The 21,252-nt window shown below is 52.5% G+C and overlaps 1 protein-coding gene across 3 annotated transcripts; it reads left to right on the top strand.

Moving 5' to 3' along the window:
• The first annotated feature begins 979 nt into the window (after positions 1-979).
• LOC117000368 (ADAMTS-like protein 2) lies at positions 980-21,231 on the top strand. 3 transcript variants are annotated; one of them, XM_033067934.1, is made up of 18 exons: positions 980-1,085; positions 7,515-7,657; positions 9,677-9,752; positions 10,219-10,321; positions 10,996-11,141; positions 11,378-11,501; positions 12,758-12,838; positions 13,174-13,349; positions 13,575-13,992; positions 14,676-15,084; positions 15,814-15,920; positions 16,106-16,232; positions 16,574-16,787; positions 17,381-17,536; positions 17,918-18,088; positions 19,675-19,851; positions 20,483-20,627; positions 20,736-21,231. In XM_033067934.1, exons 1-18 carry the CDS (start codon positions 1,017-1,019, stop codon positions 20,852-20,854), a joined length of 2,961 nt encoding a protein of 986 aa, XP_032923825.1. In that variant the 5' UTR covers positions 980-1,016; the 3' UTR covers positions 20,855-21,231. The 3 variants fall into 3 exon arrangements, with proteins under 3 accessions (XP_032923825.1, XP_032923826.1, XP_042635516.1); XM_033067935.1 differs by having other exon boundaries at positions 20,739-21,231; XM_042779582.1 differs by lacking the exons at positions 19,675-19,851; positions 20,483-20,627; positions 20,736-21,231 and having other exon boundaries at positions 17,925-18,039.
• Positions 21,232-21,252: the final 21 nt, after the last annotated feature.

The following is a 21,252-nucleotide window of genomic DNA, read 5'->3' on the forward strand; positions in this document are numbered from 1 at the left end:
GCCATGGATCACAGCGGGCTCTCCCGGGAGGGCCGAGGTGTGCCAGCATGGGGATTGCCACAAGCTGCCCTCTGGACAACCCAGAAAGGAGGAGGCGAGGGATCTGCGAGCTTCCAGTGCCTAAAGCAGCTCCAAGAGAGCTGGAGAGGGATGTTTTGTTAAGGGCATGGGGTGACAGGTCAAGGGGGGATGGCATGAAACTGCCAGAGGACAGGTTTAGACGGGATATTGGAAAGAAATTCTTCCCTGGGTGGGAGGCGAGGCCCTGGGACAGGGTGCCCAGGGAAGTTGTGGCTGTCGCATCCCTGACATTGTTTAAGACCTGGGTCGGGGCTTGGAGCAACCTGGGATAGTGGAAACTGCCCCTGCCCGTGGCACGCAAGGGGTGGGACAAGATGGTCTTTAAGGTCCCTTCCAACCCAAACCATACTAGGATTCTGGGGTTCAACCACCTCCCCCCCCAGCAAGAGCAGCTCCCCATGTCCAGGGGATGCTGCGCTCTGCCCCAGCACGGAGCACAGGCTGCTCCAGCCCGGCCAGAGGGATGCCCTGGGAAGCAGAGCTTGCCTACAGAGGGCAGGAAGGAGGAATCAGGTAGCAAAAAAGTTTTGTGTGGGAGGAAACGAACGGAGGGCTCCGCTGGAGAGCGAGGGTGGCTCCGCAGGGACCTTTCGGTGCCGGGGCCGCTGCGGGGGCTCCGGAGGAGCGGCACGGAGCGAGCTGCGAGCCCCGGGGCGGCGGCAGCAGGGCGGTGCGAGGGGCAGGCGGGGCGCGGCGGGGCCCGAGCACCGCCCGGCCCCCATCCCATCCCAGCCCCATCCCAACCCCATCCCTCCATCCCTCCCCCGCCGAGCGGCCGCGCCGCGGGTCGCCGCCCGCCACCCGGCAGGTTGTAAAGTCATTAACTCCCCCAGCCATGCCGGGCCGCGCTCCGCGGGCCCCGCCGCGCCCGTTGCCGCCGCTGGTGGGCCGCCGAGCCGCCTCCTCCTCCGCGGCAGCGGCAGCAGCAGTGCGGCATGGCCGCCGCTCCCCGCCGCCTCCTCCTCCTCCTCCTGCTCCGCGCCGCCGCCCCCCTCGGCGATAAGGTAAGCGGCGGCCGCCGAGCCTCCCCCCGCGCCCTCCTCCCTGCTGCCTTGCTTCCCTTCTTCCCTCCCCTCGGGGAGCCGCGGCGGGGCAGGCACGGAGAGGGGTCCGACCCGCGGCCCTTCGCGCTTCCCCGCAGGTTTCATGTTCCCGTGCCCCGGGATCCCCGCGCTTCCCTCCCTCGCTCATGCGCTGCTTGGCGAGGGGGTTTCGTCGCCTCTCCCCCAAGCTGACCTCGAGGTCTTTGCCCGTTTGCCGTGCCTGGCACTAACAAAAGGCTGATGGGGGTGTGAGGATGCACGAAGAGGGTCCCAGCATCACCAGACGGACCGCGGGGGCGCGGCGCCTCTCCCGGGCTGGGGGCTCTCCCGGAGCTGCCCACCACGTTCATCCCTCCGCGTTCGTCCCTAGCAGAAGGTTGGCCCAAGTTTAGGGCTGGAAACAAACAGATTTCCCCCTTCCCTGTCCCTCCCGCAGCCCCGAGCATGGCTTTAGGCAGCTGCTTTCCCCACTAACCACGGGGTGCGTGTTCAGGCATCAGAGCCCCGCGCTCCCCTCATCTCTTCTCTCGTCCACAAAGGACCCTCAGCCTGGCCCTCCTCCCGCGGCACTTGTTTCACCGCAGCAGCGAGACCCCTGTCCCTGTCCCGTCTCCTTCCCGAGGCCCAGCCGTGGTGAATGGACCCCGTTCCCGTGGCAGGGTGGGCAGAAATCCCGTGTTCCCGGCAGAAATCCCGACTTCGCGGGGCGCCGGCGGTGCCCCTGCCTCCCCGGGTCACTGCCTGCATTGTGCCTCGGCGCTCCCGTTTCCTCGAGGGGAACCTGGCCGGATTCCTTTGCTGCCTAAGGAATTCTGCTCTGCTAAAGGAAGAGGATTTTGGGTTGTGTTTCCCACCCCCAGACTCATGGCTGGGATAAAGCAATCCCACATGAGCCATTTTAGACGCAGAGAGGACCAGATACTGCAGATTTACTGGGGATAACTCAGGTTTGAGGAGCAGCAGTGTCTTCTGTTCTGGGGTTTGTCTTCATTTTGAGGCTCAAGTATCTCATTTCCACTTTGTCTTTACCTTCCTGCACATCTGCTGCCTGTTGTGTTTACCCCTGAGCTGCAGGGCTAAGTCAGAAGCTTCAGGCAGAGCAAGCCAGGTCAAGCTAAACAGATGTGAACTCCTTCATTGGGGGCCGACCTGGACGGACTCCTCCATCAACACGCGTGCACAGGCTGCTCCATTCTCCCTGCCCCCAGCAGCTGTGTTTGCACAACACAGACAAGGGCATCCCGGGGTGGGAGGAGGGCTCCCCAGGATAAACACACACCAGTTCTGCGTCCAGCTCTGCCCTTGCTCCTGGAGATCCCCACAGAGCAATCTGATCACAGATGACGTGGTTGCTGGTACTGATTGTTGTCCATCTCTGCTCATTGGGGAATTAACCTGTGGTTCCTCCTGCCTTCCCATTTTCCATATAAAACTTTATACAAAGAGTGTCAGCAAACCTCAATCCGTAGTTTGGGCAGGCAACTTCCGAGCTTACTTCCTTCCTAACTGCATTCAATGCCTCTGAAAAACCCGGTGACAGGCATGTCTCATGTTCACTGCCTGTTGCTCCCTCTTTCCCCTTCACAGTTTTCAACATCTTTTCTGCCAGGCTTGTCCCAGGGTAAGGGCGTTATCCTGCTTGCAGGGAATGACCTGACCGACTTGGACCAAGTGTTTTGCAATGATGTGCAGCACTTGCCTGTGACCTTTCTGTCATGACAGGATTATGAACAGAACTTGATAGTTCTCCACTGGCTTCTGTTCACTGGTTTTCTAATTTGATTTTCATCTATGCCTCATTATATGTCCAGATTTTTGTTACTGATCGGCTGCAATTCCACATTCTTAACGAGCTTCCATTTCTCACAGATTACTGTTCTTCCTGATCCCTTAAAAATTATCCTGCATTGCTTGTTTCACCTCCGGATACCTGCCCCTATGAAAAACTCCTTCGATATCTTGTTTCAGCTTTTGTAGGGAAAATTTGGGTTTGTGTCTGCTTCCAATATTGAATCTCTCACGCAGACTATCTAGTCTACATAAATAGTGTAAAACAATGACAGGATGAGAAATAGCTTTATACAAACCACACTTCTTTAGTAAAACATCAGGGTATAATTGCAACTGCTATTGTTTTTTTTCTCAGGGCTCTGGTAGAGTGTATCATCACAGCTTTAGTCAGAGAATGAGATGGGGAATCCAAACCAGGGGCGTTGAACATGGTCATTCATTCCCAGATAATAATCTGCCATTCATTCCAGGCATTCAGACATCTGAAGCTACTTAGTATTTCAGTAAGTGGTGTGGTTTGCTGTAGAGAGAAGCCCATAAGTAAAGGGGTCGTGGAAATTTTTGGTAGAGGACATGCAGTTAACAGCTTTGGAAAAGGTCTGGGAAGAATTTATTTCATTTTCAGCTGCTGTTTCGAGTTGTCGTACACGCTCAGACAGGGTTGAGCAGAACATTTTACGACAGCTACTGTGCCCTTCACTGGTGGGCCAGCCCTCAAGGCTGCAGGGAGAGCCTTTCCCCTCAGCTCCTCTATTAAGGAGGCATGTTTGTGGTCTCTCTTCCCAGACAGCTTTTTTTCCAGCAGCCAGGCTCTAATGAATCTCAAGATTAGGCACAACAATAAGCAACACAGGGGACTGGGCCACCGACACAGTAATTGAAGTTATTCCCAGGTGTCTGGGAAACCCAGTGTAGTCCAAGCTGATCCAGAGCACGACAGAGAGGCAGAGGAGAATTTATTTTATCCCTTTCAACTCTTCAGAAAGGCCGCCTGGAAATCTGATAGGATGTCAGGCCAGGCCCACCCTCCTGTGCAGGGCTGAAGCATTTCTTGCTTGTGGCAGCTTTTGTTTGGCAGGGGGGAGAGGGGAAACAGCTGCTGGTGCTTTACTTGGGCAGAAAGAGCTTTCAGTAGCACTGGTTTGGAGAGCTTGGAGAGTGATGTTCCTTTGATACTGGCAAATCTGGGGACAGGCACTGTATTTTGGGAAGTTCCCTGCAGGTTGGGGTTCCCAGCCCTGCTCCCCCCGTGAGGGGTGGGAGGGCAGCCCTCACATGGCCTCCAGCACAGGTGTGGAGGCACTGGAATTCCTTGGTTAGCCTCAGAGAGGAAAAGCTGCAGCTCTGTAACCACCAGGTGCCAAACCACAAGCACCTCAGGGGAAATTCTTGTGGGGAGCACCTGGCTGAGCTGGAATATGGTCTGTCTTTTCTAGGGATGGAAATTCTCATCACCTAAGGAATCATATCTTCTTCAGACAGAGCCCTTGGCCAAGCCCAGGCAGAGCCAGCCTTATAAAAGCTGGACCCATGTGCTCTGGTGTTTAAAGCACAGGAAACGCACATGCTCCTTCAGCCTGCTCCTTTTCCAGGATTCTGCAGCAGAGTGCAAATTAGAGCAGCTCCAGCATCTCCCATAACCATGACAGTCCAAAAGAGTTCAGCCCCTTTCATTTCTCCCTCTGTGAGGAGTAGGTGGGTAGGGGAATTAATTTGTCCAGAATCCACTCTTGGGATTTGTTGAGAGGCTTGGGAAACTGAAGCTAGGAGTTAATCTAATCTGGAGTCTGTCTCACAGTCCTTAATTTATTATCTGGACTTTAGGAAAATGCATATATCTTCAATTAAAAACAAGAACCATTTGTGTGTTGTGGTCAGTGCAGATTTATTTCTGACAATACAATAAATTCAGCACAGATTAGAACCAGCTGCTCCAGCTCTAAGTACCTGAAGTTCCCACTCCTAGTCCAGGCCTAGGACTTGGATGTGGTCATGCCATAAGGGACATGGCCAAGGGGACAGCTCAGCATTGTCCTTGCTTACACAAGGAAATAAATGCTCCTAGGGAAGGTCTGGCAAGGGAGCTTAGTCATGGAAAACCTGAGAGCCAAATCAATCTACTTAAGAAGTGATTGATTCCTCCAACGCAGAGAGGAAGCAGGCACAGGGATTATGGATATGGAGGAACACATTCTATTAAAAGAACAAGTCTCCCTGACTAAAATCTTTCAATAAATCTTCAGCTGGGCTCCTGTCAGTGAGGTGCAGTGCAGAGATGCACCCTATCCTATCCGTGAGAAAGGAGCTCACAGAGGTAAGGATGCTGATCTCCCCCAAACCTCAGCTCTGCACCCACATGGCTGATCTCCTTGCACCCTGGAAGAACACCCCAAGGAATCTGAAGGTTCAGGTTTCAGGAACCCTGAAAAGGAGCCTGCAATGTCTCACCATTCCAAATACACAAACCCTGCTTTGTATCTGAGGGTAGATCAAGAGAGCAGAGTATTTTACTTCACCTGTTTTCCTTCTGCCCCTTCTCACCTTGTGATCCTGTTTGGATCACAAGATCCTCAGGGCAGGACTACCTTATAGGTTACAGCTACACAGTTTTCAGTTTTTAAAAACCAGTGGTTTTTTTTTAAAAAAAAACCCTATGGTTTTTTTTTTTCCATTTGGGGAAAAGCTGTGCAAATATTGCAGCTTTTGGTCTATGTGCCTCATGGAAGGGGTAAGACACCAGCTTTGTTTTTTCCCCCAGCTTTGGGAGAATGAGTTTTGTGCTGAGCTCTCCATGCCGACACCAGATAAATCACTGGAATTCTCCTTCCTGACAGCTGTGAAGAGCTCTTCCACCCCAGCCTTGAAATATGTATCACAAAGAAGCATAGGAGTGATCAGGGAAAAATTTTAGTTGAAAATACCTTACAATGAGAGACTTTTGGTTTGTTTGCTTTGTAAATGTGGAAGCATAGTCAAAATTTCCATTTACAGCCTGATAATATACAGTGAGACAAAAATTCTCATAGGAAATTGGTTGAGATGATCATTTGGAAGAACAGAAAAAGGTATTTTAGAAAACATGTCTGTTTCTTTTAATTTCGTTTTCCTAATGAGCAGCTCAGCTGCTGGCCACAGCATTTGGTCCCTGTCAGGCAAGTCAGCTTCAGCCAGAACACTGAAGTACAACAAGGAGTTTTGTTGTCTTGTTTTTGAAGTCAACTATTGCAATCACTGGAGAGCAAAGCATCAGGTAGCAGGGTGCTTTTTTTGCAGCAGAATAGGTTCCTTCCTGACATCAAAGAGAGGCACTATGCACATTTCAACCATTTAAGTTACAACTTAAAAACATTTGCATAAACCAGCTGCATCTCCTCTGCCCAGAGGCTGTTCTGTTGGCAGGCACTGAGGAAACACAAGTTCTCAGGCAGGAATTACATGACAAAATGAAGAGCACTTTGGCTTTGTTACACCGTGAAAGAGCATAAAGCCAGGAGACAGCCCAAGTAGTGAGCAGAGCGCATCTAGTGATGAGCAAACCCTGCTGAGTTTTCTCTCAAATCCATCAGTTCTGCTTTGCAGAGGGTTGCTTACAACAGGACCATCAACACCAGCATGTTTTGCTAACAGCAGCACTGATACAACTTCCCTGAGCCCTTGCTTTAGGAAAGCACACTTCACACACACAGTGCATTAATTTTTGTCCATTAATATTTAAACACTTGGCATTTTAGCTGGCTAAATCCTTTCCAGTCACTGTCCTGTGTTAAACTCGGGGCTGCATTCAACACTACTCACAGCTGTGTTTCAGTGAACAGCAGATTAGTTCTTGCATAGGCAAGTTTGCCAAAGTCCCTGGGAGCTTTCAGACCATCAGACATTAAACAGGAAAATACTGCCAGGAAAAAAAAAAAACAACAAAATAACTAACTAAACCGTGGAATTACTTACCTGCTGGGAATTATGGTGGCACAGCCAACAGCTGCCTACTGCAAGGACCCTGCTGGGGCCAGAGGAGCTCAGGTTTGCTAAATGTAAAGGCTGAGCCCCAGCAAGGTGTGCTGGGAGACAGAGCATTCCTCCTCTGAACATAGTGGGGTTTGTGAGGAAAGGCTCCGCTTCTGAAGCTCCCTTGAAAGTGATTTTTGTGAGGATTGGGGGATGAGGAGCCTGGATCTAAGCTGCTTTAGTCACAAAGGGAAGGTTATTCATGGAAATGCAGCTCCGAGGACTGACACCTGTGTACTCCCAGCTTCCCTGCACAGCCAAGAACTGCAGCTCTTCCTCTTCCCTCCTGAGCCAGACGTGAGCTGTGCTCTGCTGCTCTGCCTCACCTGGGCTGGGAGTGATGCTGTGGGGCCAGGCTGCAGCTGCTGTTACTGCCACACATGTCCAGCCCTTCTCTGTTCCGTGAGATCCCAAGGCATCCTGCTTCCCATGCAGAACTCAGTCTTGGAGGGAAGTTTTAATTTTGAGATCCTGGTGTGGCCCCCCCAGGACTCAGATCCTGTTGCCTGTTTAGGAGGCATCCAGGTGACAGGACAGCTACCTTTGGTGGCAAGAAGCCAGGTTCTCCAGCTAACAATGCTCTGTTTCTGTCAGGACAGTAGTGAGGCAGCAGATGGAGCTGGTGCCTGGGATGAAGAAGTCACCAAGTGGTGGGGAGAGTGGAGCTCCTGGTCCACCTGCTCCCGGTCCTGTGGAGGGGGTGTGATGTCCCGAGAGAGGCACTGCTTGAGACAGAGGTGAGTTGTGGCCCAGCCTGAGCCTGTGGCCAGGGAAAGGGGATGCCCCGGACCTTTGTTTTGGGGCTGAACCTGCTGGGTTTGCAGGGTCAGCCATTCCCTCATCTGTGGCCTCTGGGAAAGGAAGGCAGCTGTTGTCTGTGGGCAGTGGTGGGGAAGGGTGACAGGAGAAGCATGCTGCAGTGGGGCAGGTGACAGGTTCCCTGAACATGTCACCCACTCAGCTTGACTTACCTGATGGAGAGCAAGGGATTGGTCCTCTCTTGGAGTACTGATGATGAGGGGGTTATGGGCTGGCTCTGTTCCTCTTCTCCTTCCCTTCACAAACCCTCATTGCCATGGCTGCTCTGACCACCCCCTGATTTGTGGCTAGTTCTGTGCTCAGGATGTGGACACATATTGCCAGACACCCTATGGGGACTTGATTTACTCCTGGCAGCAGCCAGCTCAGCCACATCTCAACAATTTCCCCACTTCATTCCCTGCAGAGCTGGCAGGTTTCTTCCCCTCTGTCATTTATCTGGCTGTGTCACCTGACAGCATCTGGATTTGTCCCCTACAGCTGCTACAGTCCTGGGATCAGCCAGATTGGGTTTGTGGGAGTGGGGAGACCAGGAGAACTGCTGCTGCCTGAACTTCTGCTTTCCTCTCTTGGGCTACCTTGCCACCAATTCCCCCTCTTCCTCTTCCCCCAGCAGCTCTGTAACCTGCTACTCCAGGCTGCTGGGATGTTAATGAGAGCAGGCGTCCTGCAGCACAGCGAGTTTTCCCTTCTGCGTGAATGCACTCCTGAGCAGAGCAAGCTCAGACCAGGGCCCCCAACCTGCCCTCCTTCCTGCAGCAGAAAACTTTTCGTGTGAGCTGGTTGACAGCATGGTGAAGGTCCAGATGTGCTGTAGGACCTTCCCTCTGGCTGTGGCCTCCCTGGATGGCTCTGCTGCTGCTTCTCTGCTCCAGCACCCTGGGAAAGCAGTGGGGAACAGCACAGGGAGTGAGCCTGGGGCTGTCCTGCACCCCTACAGCCAGAGCAGCCCTTCTGCCCTTTGCCTGCTTCCAGAAGAGATATTTTTCTCTCCATTTGATGCCAGCTCTATGCTTGACTCCACAGCTGGGGAGGAAAGAGTTTGCTGTGGTTTTTTGGTCCAGGGATCAAATTTGAATTAAAAAAAGAGAAATCTCAGCAGGTTTCTACAGCTTTAAGGTGAATGGCTTAAGTGTGAGCCAGGTATGGCAACGAAACAATTTCTGCCTGAGTCTGCAGGAAGCCTCTGCTTCTGAAAGGCATGGCACTTTTGAAGTCTTACTGCAAATTTAGGCTCTGCCTGTGTCATGTAAAGCATTGTTCTAGAGGGACAGCTGCAGTACCTCCAGCTAGGCCAGCATGAATATGCTTATGCTGTTCCTTATGTCCTCGGTGCCCAGTGATGTTAACACATTGTCTGCTGCAGATCTTTACACACTGCCTAAATTATTTTGCAAATCACTACTGCATTGCCTTAACCTGTGGTCTCAGCCATTCTCCATGTAACTTCAGCTTTCAAAAATTTTTTCTGTCTTTGCGTCAGTCCAGTATCTCCTGGATAGCTCAAGCTGGCTGGAGTGAAAGATTCAAGTGTTGAGAAATTCCTGTGGTTTTGGTTCATCACCTGTACCAAGCCTTCCCTGATAATCTGTTGGGGTGCCAGTCCCCAGTCCCCCCCCATCTCTCTGCCTGTTGCACAGTGGATTCTGAAATCAGCTCCCCCAGTCACTGCAAATCCTGGGCACATCCATAGGAGTGATGGACCATCAGGTTCTACCTGATGCTCAGCCTACCCCAAAATCAGAATATCACAGCCCATCTAAAAGCACTGAAGATCTGTTTCAGAGATGTTGGCCAGTTTAGATGCAGAAAGCTCTGCTCTGATGGAACACCTGTCTTGTTTCTCCCCCTTGAGTCAGGCCTGACTCCTGTGTCATCCTCAGTACCTGGGTACTTCACAGACCTCCAGCTTATGTCTGGAAACTTCTGCTTTTCAGGCTCCAGATGCCCCAGGGAATGAACAGCACCATGTGTGTTGGTCAAGCCAAGCACTACCAACTGTGCCAGCAGCAGGTCAGAACCACTTCCAATTCTGACTGGTCCTTACTGGAGGCTGTGGGACTTAGGGGGTCCTGCTTGGAGCTGCAAAATCACCAGCTCTTGGAGTGGGATTGATCCCTCAGAAGATGGAGACAAGGGATATGGTGCCTTTGAGGATGTGGGAGATGGGACCAAAGGATGTAAAAGCATGTTTGTTGTGGGGTGAGGTGAGGGGAGGGGTGAAGTTTTCCCAGTATGCTTTTCCCATTGCCGCTTTTCCTATTGCTGGAAGGAATTTTTGCTGGGCTGTTAAATGTTTGAGAGGCCCTTGGCAATGAAGGCCTGGCTTTTCTGCCTCTCTTAGGGGACCTCCAAGTCCATCACCAATTCCTTCCAGGGTGGACATTTTTATCTTGCAAGGATGCAGCAGGGACAAGCAGGTGTCACAAGACTGGCTGTGAGATAGGGAGCTTTTTGATTGCATTTATTCCCTCCATAGCCCTGCCCAGCCAACACAGCAAGCTTCAAACAGCAGCAGTGCTCCAGTTTCAATGCCAAAGCCTTTGGGAAGCGCTATTACCACTGGATGCCCCTCTATCCAGGTGGGTTTTCACAACTTCACACAAGGGGTGACGGTCAGAACACACCCACGGGATCTTCTCAGGCACAGAAAAGTGAAGTGCTAGGGGACAAGGGATGGATGCTCCTGGCTGCTCTGGGTTGTTCTGAGCAGGATGCTCATCCATTTCCTACACAGTGACTTCACATGGGTGTCTAGCTGTCCCTTGAGACCCAGACTGAGTTCACCTAAGATATTACCTTGTTTCTGGACTCACCTGTATTTCCATTCTCTGCCAAGGGGGCATGGAACATCTGCACCTCCAGCTGCTCAGGTGAACGGGGCATAGCTGGCCGTCACCCCACACAGCCAGTGCCCTTCTTACAGCCCTTTTTGTGCTCTTGGGCATTTATGAGTGACTGGGGATTTGCTGATGCACATTCCCATGTTGGGCACAGTGATGGCACTACAAGGGCATGGCAAGGGTGAGGGTTTGCCAGCAAGAAGTGTTTCTGCTTGGCACAGTCCCCAGTGCAACCTCACACCATCACCCCTTGGCTGCTGTAAAATCCATGGCCTTGGGGTGTCATCACTAGTAGCAGGAACATCTAAGGTGACATCAAACCATCAGCAGGGACAAGGGGAAGGTCCCCTTCCTCACTGCCCATCTCTGGGCATCTTGACCTGCCTGGTGACCCTCTGCCTCTGTCCCTGCAGATGACTACACCAGTATCTCCAACAAGCCCTGTGACCTCCAGTGCACCACCCGGAGCGGAGAGAGGCAGCTGCTGGCCCGAGCTCAGGATGGCACCTCCTGCAAGGACAGGACCTACCAAGGGGTCTGCATCAATGGGAAGTGTGAGGTGAGGCTCTGGGAGGAAGCAGTAGAGAAACTGGGATTTTAATGGCTGGACCTCCTGGTCATTGCAAAGCCAAGGGGTCCCAGCAGGAAATTGGAACAGAGGCCTTGTATTGGATTCATTCATTACAACCCCCCAGAACCTCCCCAAAAGAGCACAGTAGCATTTCGTGGGACAGACCTTGCCCCTGTGGGGATAAGCTGACCCCAGGAAACCCTGTCTTGTTTTGTCCTTTGCAGCCAGTTGGGTGCGATGGGAGCCTGTACTCGCCCCGGACGATGGACAGATGCAGGGTGTGTGGAGGGGACGGCAGCACTTGCCACCGTGTCTCGGGCACCTTCCGAAAGACACTCTCACAGATAGGTACTCCCTGCTACCAGCCTGGAGACTTCACCTGCTGCTTCTTACCACCAGCTGGCACGGAGGGGGAACTGGCTTGAACGTGGGTAGGAGCTTCCCAGCTGCTTGGTGGAAAGAGCTGAGGAGTGCCACCACCCCTGCTTAAATGCCTGTGTTTTGTCCTTCTCACTTAATCATTAGAGGAGGTTGGTTTGATGTGCTTTATATTGGGCTGGTAAGGTTTCCCTTCACCTGTTTAGAATAGGAAGCAGCTGGGGATCTGTTTGTTCCTATTGATTTTGGCATCTTGCCCACCTCAGATAATGTGAAGAGATCAATGAATCTTCTTTTATTTGTGCTACGTGTTCATTTGAAACTTAAGCTATGATGAGGGTCACAGCATTTATTTCAGCCAGCACTTAATCTCCTGCTTTCCCCAGTCCTGTGGCTGGCACAGCTGAGGGACAGTCCCCTCTGAAATCAGGCTGAGATTCATCCCTGCAGCCTGATGGGCCAGTCCTCCAACCACAAAAGGAATGGAGGTTGCTCATTAGTAATTAATGAACTATGTTTTGAGGATGTGTTGGAACAACATTTCACGCTGTTGTTGTTTCACTAGTTTGCCTCACTCCCTACAAACACTAGCCTAGAAAAGCACTCAGGCCCCTTTCGAGGGCAGGGATACTGGTGTTACCCCCTGTAGCAGTATGGGTACAGTTTTGGCCTCCCATTCCAGCACTCATAATACCTTACAGAACAGACAAGACTGGCACTTCCAGCGGGAAAGACAATCTGCCAAACCAGGCAACTTTAAGAGCCTCTTATTTCCTCTCCCTTTAAAGGTCAATTTTTATGTTACTCCTGAGACAAATTCCACGGAGTCAGGAGCTGAGGGGACCTATGGTCTTTTTCCACCCTCTGTTCAGCATCAGCCCTGATCGCTACTAAGCTTTTTTTGTGTGCTCTTGCCAGAAGGAGTGTGAAAGCACATTCATCCACGCCCCCAAAGCCAGACTGTTTCATTGTGCAGTTCCTTCCCGACTCTAAACCCAGCAGTGCTCAGACTGACATCCGTAATGGGGTTCTGTTAATGGGATTTCAGAGGAGATTTGGGATGAGAGCTCACAGACTGGTGCAATGTGTGTTTAGTTCCTTGGCACCCTGCTCCTGAAGGGCAGCACTGCCTCCCTACAAACACACTTGTCCCATGAGCTGCTTTTCCCACCCAAACCTTTTTATTCTGTCCTCGGGATCTCCTCACACTCTGTTCTGTTCCTCAGGTTACGTATTCATCACCAACATCCCTGCTGGTGCCATGGACATCCTCATCATTGAGCGCAGGAAAACAGAAAACATCCTGGGTGAGCAGCGGAGCTGCATGGGTGTGGAGACCCCAGTTCAGCTGCCTGGAGAGGCTCTCTGCACTCCCACCTATGCTGTGAGAGAGCTACTGAGAGCATTTCCTCCAGGGTAATGGGTAATGGTGGTTTCCTCACCTACATGGGTGCTTCCTCTCTCCAAAAACCAAGGCTACCACATCTCTAGTACCAGGACAGACATTTGGAACCCAAGTTCACTATGGGCAGGGCCTGCGGTTCTGTTTCTACTGGGCATTTCTCATTCGTGAGCTCTTTGCTCTCCTGAGTGCCAGAGTTCTACAGAATGTCCTATTTGTCTGTTTTCTCTCTCTTTGAAGCACTTGCAGATGAATCCGGGCATTTCTTCTTCAACGGCAACTCTGCCATTGACAACCCGCAGAACTTCAGGGTAGCTGGCACCATCTTCAAGTACCGGCGGCCCTTGAGCCTGAACTCGGATGGGCTGGAGTATATCATAGCTCACGGGCCCACTAACCAGTCTCTGAATGCCATGGTACGTGAGGAGCCAGATAACAGGAATATAACCTGGTTCCCAAGCCAAACCTGCATGCGTGGGTGGGTTGAGGAAGCCAGATAGGTGGGGGCAGGGGGGCTTTCCTTCTGGATTTATGAGCATGCTGTCTTCTCTGAGCAACCATCACCAAACTGATGCAGGCTTTTGGGAAAGTCATATCCTTAAAATAAAAGCAGTTTTGTTTTCTTTCCCCATTTCCTCCAGTACTATAACTTTAATGGGAAGATGCCTCACATAACTTACGACTACACTGTCCCACGGACGCCGCCTCTCCGAACTGCAGCCCCTGCTCTTGCCAGGCCTCTCTATCACCACCTACCAGAAACCAGCCAGAGCCATCCCATTCCAGCGAACTCCAGAGCTGCCCAGGACTCCAATGCCACATGGCTCTCCCTGTCACCAGATGACACCAGTGAGCAGCTTCCTCTAAGGGAAGGGCAAGAAGATTTAGACTTTGGTCCCCCACACTTCTTCAACTCTACCAGTCAGACCCGGGACTGGGGCTGGGAACAAAGTGAAAAGAAGGAGAAGTACGACTTTCAGATCAGACAGGTCTACCATGCAAACACAGCAGGAGAGGAAGAGGAGGAAGCAGCAGCAGTTGGTGAAGAAACAGAGTTGGGTTGGTTGCTTTGTTCTTCCGTCCCCCATTTTATTGACTGAAAGCAGATATTCTCTTCTTGAAATCTAAGGTGGCTTTAGCATCAGGATGGACAGGAGGGAAGGGTAGTAAATATTGGGGTGAAGACTGTCAGGAAACAGCAAGGGCCAGTAGCTCTGTAGGGGAAGGGGAGGCTGCAAGAGGATGGCTACAGTGAGGAGGTGTTAGGGCATAGGTTGGACTTGATGATCTCAAAGTTCTTTTCCAACCTAGCTCATTCTGTGGTTCTGTGATCCGGGTTCTGTAATACGGCTTAGGCAGGGCACTCACTCAGTGCCTGAGCTTGGCGGGCAGGGCAGTGACAGCAACAGGGCCTAGCAACAGTCCAGTGATCATCAAGGAACAGCAAGGGGACAACTCTTATCTGGGGTCCATCTGGGAGAGCCACAGAAAAATCCAGGAATAAAGAACATGTGCAACATTGTGCAGCCCAGGACTGAAGGCCCAGACTGGAGCTTAAATGGGGCTCCAGAGCACTGGGCAGACAGAGGGAGGGATTGGCCAGGGTAATTAAAGCCTGCTGATGCTCCCTGGTAGAAATTTTTTATTTTTAGGCTGAACACTGAATGGTTTTTGTACTGTTAAATGCCACACTTTGAAGTACAAACCATCCCATATAGTTAAAGTATATATTTTAATTCCAGCCGTCAGGTTCAACCAAATCTCCATCAGCACGGCTGTGCCCTACAGCAGGAGGAGACCTGAGCTGTCGGAGAGCAGCCGTGTGACATCCTCCAGGCTCCGTCTCTTCAGGCGCCTCTGCCACCGAGACCCTCACAACGCTGCCTTTTGCAGGGAGCTGCAGCCCCTGGCAGCCAGGCTGGCCCCCAGGAACTCCACAGCTGGGCTCTGGCCCCGCTGGCCACAGGGCCTCCACAAGGCACTGGCTCGCAAGAACTCGCTGGAGGACTTGAAGGTGGAGGCATTTGCTGGGAGTCAGGGGGAAGCAGCCAACTACAGCATGATGGCATCTGTGGAGAGCCCTCTGCTCAGGGCCAGCACGACCACCAACATCAGCCAGGCAGAGCCTCTGCGAGCCCCTGGCACTGAAAGGTGGCGCCTGATTTCCTGGGCATGGTTGGCTGGGGAGGGAGGGCCAAGCCAGTCCTCTGGGAGTCTCCCTGCTGTCCTCGATGTCCCCATTCACCAGTGGCTATCCATGGAAGCTGCTGTTGGTATTTCCTCCAGAGACTGATTGTTACAACTGGCCTGACACGAAGTTCCTGGAACATATTTCAGGGTCCATTTAAATGGGTGCTGAAGGACCTGGTGTGGTTGTAAAGAAGGCCTGGAATCCATAGCATGTCACATATACACATATACCATCATGTCATGCCCCTCCTGTCCCGTTCCTCTGGGCACATAAGCTTCTGAAGCTTCTGTAAACATTTGGCAGGAGACTGAGGACCAGCTTTTAAATATTTCTGGCAAGCCACATATGAACTCTCCCCACCACATTATATGATATGAGAGGGACCTTGCTTGAGCTTCCCTTCCCAGCCCAAATCATACCTCCAGGCTAGGTATGAGCTGAGGCTGAGGGCACTCCCGTGGTTGGCAAACCATGATACACACAAGGCTCACTATGAGCGATGCTTCCTCCTTCCTAGTTGAATTTGAGAACTGGATCAAGGCTTTGCACTCTCTGTTCACTAGTGGTCTGCCTTGCAGAAACACTGTCTTTCTTTCCATCTTCAGAGACATCAAGGAGGAATTTCCCTGTATTTCATGTTTGTAGCAATTTTTTTCATTTTTAGCTCACACCACCTCCTTTTTCCACAGCAATGAGTTTGACATGAGCCCCGTGGGCCATGATGACATCAGCTTGGCTGACATGTACAGGTGGAAAGTCTCAGCTTATGCCCCCTGCAGCTCCACCTGCACTTCAGGTAGGTTTGGCTTCAGGTGACTGATCACATGAGGTCCTTTTGGGCTGTTGAGGGAGAGAAGCCTGGTATTTTTTTATGTGACAGGGAGAGGTTCAGATGCAGTGAGCACTCCAGTTATTTAATGTTGGTGGGAGGAGGCTCTTGCATCTGATGGAGCACGGCTGAGGGTGTTGCTGGCCCAGCAGGTATCAGCACCTCCCACGTGATGTGTGTGCGCTATGATGGAGTGGAAGTGGATGAATCCTACTGTGATGCCCTGACGCGACCAGAACCTACTCACGAATTTTGCACAGGGAGAGACTGCCAGCCTAGGTGAGTAGAAGTGACATCAGCTGTCCACAGGGAGATATCTTTCTAAGGATCATTTTCTGCTCAAGGCATACAGCCATTTTTGGGCTGAAAGGTACGCTCAAACTAAAAAGACCTTGTGTCCCCTTGTAAGCAAAAAGAGGGGAAGAATTTGGGACCTAAATTGCCTGCTAAGGGCAAAGCTGGCTTCAAGGCCAGCACTGCATTTACTCAGATGTGATGAGCAGAGCCACAGCAGCAGCTGCTGGGTGAGGGTGTCCTGGGTGTGCAGGCACAGCCCTGCCCCCCTGTGCCCCTGGTCCCCCTTACCTGGGTGTTCCTTTGTGCTTTCTCTGCTCGTGGAGGTGGGAGACCAGCCGGTGGAGCGAGTGCTCCCGGACTTGCGGTGAGGGCTTCCAGTACCGCACTGTGCGCTGCTGGAAGATGCTGGCGCCGGGTTTCGACAGCTCTGTCTATGATGACCTCTGCGAGGCAGCGGGGCTGCCCAGGCCCATGGAGAGGAAAGCCTGCAAGAACAAGGCCTGTGGGCCCCAGTGGGAGCTCTCCGAGTGGTCCGAGGTAGGCTTTGCTCCCAGAGCTGAGCAGCCAGGGCTAGGGGTGGGGCATGGAGGAAGGTGGCTGGTGGATATTGGGTGCTGAGGAAGCCCCTGGCCAACTGCACCCTGGGGAAACAAGGAGTGCCTTTATCTGCAGCTGTCCTGTTCTGGCACTGCTCAGCACACAAAGGCTATTGCAAAACATTTTTTCTGTGGTCACTTCTAAAGCAGGACATTGATCAAATGAAAGCCCTGCCAGCAAGAGCTTCTTTTAGACAATCAAACTGAGGGCCAGTTGGGAAACAGTACCATGGAGATACAGAAAGACTAAAAGCCCATTGCAGTCCCTTTGACTGACTTCCCATAGCGTGCTCGGGTTGTGACCCGATGACTTTGAACAGCAGTTTAGGCATCAGCACATTGATGTATTATTGCTCTGGGTCCCAAACTAAATGAGCAGCAAAGACAGAGGCGGACACACCTTTTTCTGTCCTTGCTGGGGCCCTTCCCCTCTCTCCTAGAGCACCAGGAGGAAAATGGGAGGCGGCACAGCTGCTTCCCCGCCCTTGTTCTGTGCTCCTGAGCCCCGGGGCTGACTCCGTGTGGCCCTTGCAGTGCTCGGCGCGGTGTGGCACGCCGGGGACGATGAAGCGGGAGGTGCGCTGCTCCGTGGAAGCTCCCCTGTGCGACGAATCCCGCAAGCCCAGCAGCGAGAAGCCGTGCACGGGCCCGCCCTGCGACCGCCGCTGGACTGCCTCCGACTGGGGCCCCGTGAGTCCTGGCATCTGCCGTGCCTCTGGCACCCAGCGCTGGGCTGGAGGGTGGGAGCAGCTGGGCAGATGTGCTGCAGCATCTGTCGGCTTTCTTCTGGCAGAGGCCAAGCTACAGAAACTGAAATAACCTTTGTTTTTGCCTCTCCTTGCTGTAAATTTTGGTTAAGTGTGAGCTGAGCTCCATTCAATAATCTGGGAAGCTCATGGTGCCTGGAGAATGGAAGCCCCTGACCAAATGAACCTCTAAAGTCCCTTGGGATCCAGTGCAACAGTCCTGGTGTCAGGGCTGGACCCTGGACTCACCTTTACTGGCACCACCAGCCCTGACTTCTCCAATTCCCTGCTTTCTGATGTGTCTAAATGCCTTTTGCTCTCCAAGTGCTCAGGTTCCTGTGGAGAGGGGCGCATGAGCCGCTTCATCGCGTGTCGCAACCTGGAGGGCAAGGTGATCTCCAGCTCGCAGTGTGACCTGGCCACCAAGCCCCTGGCTGTCCACCCGTGTGGAGACAAGAACTGCCCCGCACACTGGGTGGAGCAGGAATGGGAGCAGGTAAAGCCGAGCCCACCCGTGTGTCCTCAGACCTCCTTTCCACCTCATATCCCACAGGATGTGGTGGGAGCTTGGCAGAGCACAGTTGTATAGTGTGACCTTCAGACATGGATCTGTATCCTTGTCCCAGCTCCTTTGAGAAAGAGGGAAGGAGTAGTGAATATCCCAGCTTGTCCCTGTCATACCCCATAAAACCCCCAAAATTTGTGGCATTCACTGCCTTCCCAAAGAGCTCCACGGGAGGGCAGCAATACCTTGAGGAAACTGCTCTCCCACCTGGCTCCTCAGTTCACTCACCCCCACAAAGGATACCAGTTTCCCACCAGTAAAGTCTGAACAAAACCGGCTTCGTCCCTGGTAAGTAACAGCAGGAGGTAAACCTGAACCACAGCCCAGATCCCTGTGCTGAAAGTCACATCCAGACTATAACTGTGTACTTGCTTCAGGGATGACAGTCCAGTGAATGTGGTTCAGGTGCTCTGTTCCACCCAACACTCAGTCTCTGCACTTTTTTTACTGTCTTTCTGTTGCTCAAGGCCTAAAGACTTCAAGCTTCCCCATACATGCTGATCCAAATCCCAGAGTATCCAAAGAAACACGTTGAGTCAGTTGTGAGGCTTGGGCTTTTTCTTTGAAGTCTTGAGCAAAACTGGGATTCATATAGCACTAAGGAAGAAGGTTTCTAGGAAATAAGGGAAGCAGCCAAGCCCTCTTCTCTCCAGTCATGGCTAAGCCTCTCTTCTTTATAGCTGCTGACTGCATTCAGCTGAGCCTCTTCCAGCACCAGTAACAAGCACAGGCTGGTTAAACCTGGCAGTTCTGTAACCCTCCCCTGCTCTGGCCCTCTGTGTGGGTCACACACAGTCCTGAGGTGCCATTTTCAGCTGTGACCCGGCTATGAAGACCATCAGAGCTCTGAAAGACCAGCTGAGCTCCCCACCTTTGCCTGTGCCAGCTTCTTTGCTGTGTACTCTCTTCTGATGAGCTCTGGGTTCTCAGGATGACTAAGGGAAGATGCAAGCCACTTGTGCTGGCCCTGCTGTGGTGAAAAAGGAGTCAAAGCAGTGAAATCTCAAACTGGCAACTGCTTGCATGGGCATCAGGGAGCAGATTCTGCCTCCTGCTGCTTTTCCTGGTGGTGTCCTGATGGTGAGAGCCCTCCCAGCTAAGCCTGCATAGCTCTGGGTTCAGCAGTGCTTGTCTGTGCACATCACCTGCACTGCACCACTTCGGCCCTTTTGGGCCCACACAAAGCTTGGCAGTACTCCAAGATGTAGGTTGCTGCATGCATATGCTATGTGGATTTTCAGAACATAAATACACACAAAATAAGACAGAAGCAGCCTCTTGCAGTCTTAGCTTGGCTGCTCCAGGCTCCCTGCGGTAGCTGCTCTCGGGGCCAGCCAAGGTGAACTCAACTGACCACTAATTACCAGCATCTATCCCTGCTCCCTGGGAAATCTGGGCAGCTCTTCCCTCTGTTGGACTGGTGTTAGCAGAGGCATTAAGCCTTCCTTCTGAGCAGAATGCCCTCTTGCCTGAAGCTCAAGCATCATTTGCTAGCAGGCTGCTCTGTCTCCTCGCAGTGCGATGCCAGCTGTGGGCGAGGAGTGAAGACCCGGCTGGTGCTGTGCGTGGGCCTGGAAAATGGGCTGTACAGAGAGTACCCTGAGAAACGCTGCCAGACCTCTCCAAAACCTGAGGAACAAGCTGCCTGCTTCAGGAGGCCGTGTTCAACGTGGTTCACCACCTCCTGGTCCCAGGTAGGGCTGGGGGTGGTGGGGAAGGGGCAGGGGAGGCCTCATAGCCCTGTTTGGTGGAGTAGGACCTGTGCTGAGACTCTCTGACAGCGTGCTCTGCCACGGATCTGCCAAGTCTGGATGGGACCCCAAGTTCTGTTCTTCTGCAGAACAGGCAGCAGGATAAGAGACTGGCACACCCAGGCTGGAGAAAATCTTGGGGCATGGGGGTTATTGCCTCAGGAAGAGCATGCACCACACTCCAGGCATGCAGGATATGGCCATGTCTCCTCCGCTGCCAGGAATCCATGTTTTGTCTTTCCTTCTTTCCCCTTCGTAACTGGTGAACATTTAGGGTATGGGAAGAGTGGGGAGCTGTGTCTGGTTTATAGCAGCCATTTTCTCAATTTTTTGTCACAGCATCAATGCTCCAAACAAAAATAGTTCTGAGCTGCAACAAAGAAATGAAAAGCAAACTCTCCCTTGCTCTGCCCCAGCCCCAACTTGGGGATGCTTTCCTCCGGCAAAAAAAAGGGAGAGTAAGTTTGAGATCAGTGTGGCATTTGACCCAAACCTCCTCAAGAACAGGGACGAGAGCTATAGAAAAACAGAAAATGCCTCTCATGCTCTCTTTCCTGTTTCTTCACCCCGACAGTGCAGCAAGACGTGTGGTGCTGGCGTGCGACTGCGGGAGGTGAAGTGCTACCAGGGGGAAGCGCTGGCTCAGGGCTGTGACCCCTCTGCCAAACCAGAGGCCAGGCAGACCTGCCAACTCCAGCCGTGCCCCACAGAGGCACCAGGTACATCTGGGAGGGCAGGGAGGTCGAGGAGCCCTTGGCTTTGACCATGATGTCCATGCTGGGGAAGCACATCTCCTTTGTAACCCCTTGTGTGCTTCTGCTTCCCAGAAGATGCCTGTGAAGACAAAGCGACGGCCAACTGTGTGCTGGTGCTGAAGGTGAAGCTGTGCTCACACTGGTACTACAGGAAGGCCTGCTGCTGGTCCTGTCGCCTCAAGTCACCCTGAGCGCCTCCAGGCCATACTTTCCTTCCAAGTTCAGGGGCAGCAGTCCCCTCGAGCCAGACTTTCCACTTGAAGCCACCCCACTTGGCTTGGCTGTGGACCCAGTCCCTGTAAAGCAGCCTGTTCAGCAAGGAAGGATTCCTATGACTTAGTCACCACTGTTCCCTCTCCACCGAGAGACAAACCATCAGTGCCTAGAAAGCTACTGAGGAGTGAGTTGGGAGAGCCTGTCCCTGCTGTCACCATCTCTCAGGGTGCCAAGGCCAGTCTGCAGCAGGGCAGGGACAGCAGCATCCCTCTGCTCTGCCCTGCAGGCTTCCTGCTACAAGGACAACTGCCAAAACACACTGAAAAATTGTGTCATAATAAAGAGATAAACTATAAAACTGTGGATTTGGAAT

The sequence above is a fragment of the Catharus ustulatus genome, chromosome 9 (assembly GCF_009819885.2).
Source record: "Catharus ustulatus isolate bCatUst1 chromosome 9, bCatUst1.pri.v2, whole genome shotgun sequence".
Lineage (NCBI taxonomy): Eukaryota > Metazoa > Chordata > Aves > Passeriformes > Turdidae > Catharus > Catharus ustulatus.

Coding starts and splice junctions, on each gene's coding strand:
- LOC117000368 (XM_033067934.1), top strand. CDS start 1,017: ATGGCCGCCGCTCCCCGCCGCCTCCTCCTCCTCCTCCTGCTCCGCGCC. Junction 11,502..12,757: donor AAAGACACTCTCACAGATAG/GTACTCCCTGCT, acceptor TCTGTTCCTCAG/GTTACGTATTCATCACCAAC. Junction 20,628..20,735: donor GTGCCCCACAGAGGCACCAG/GTACATCTGGGA, acceptor TCTGCTTCCCAG/AAGATGCCTGTGAAGACAAA.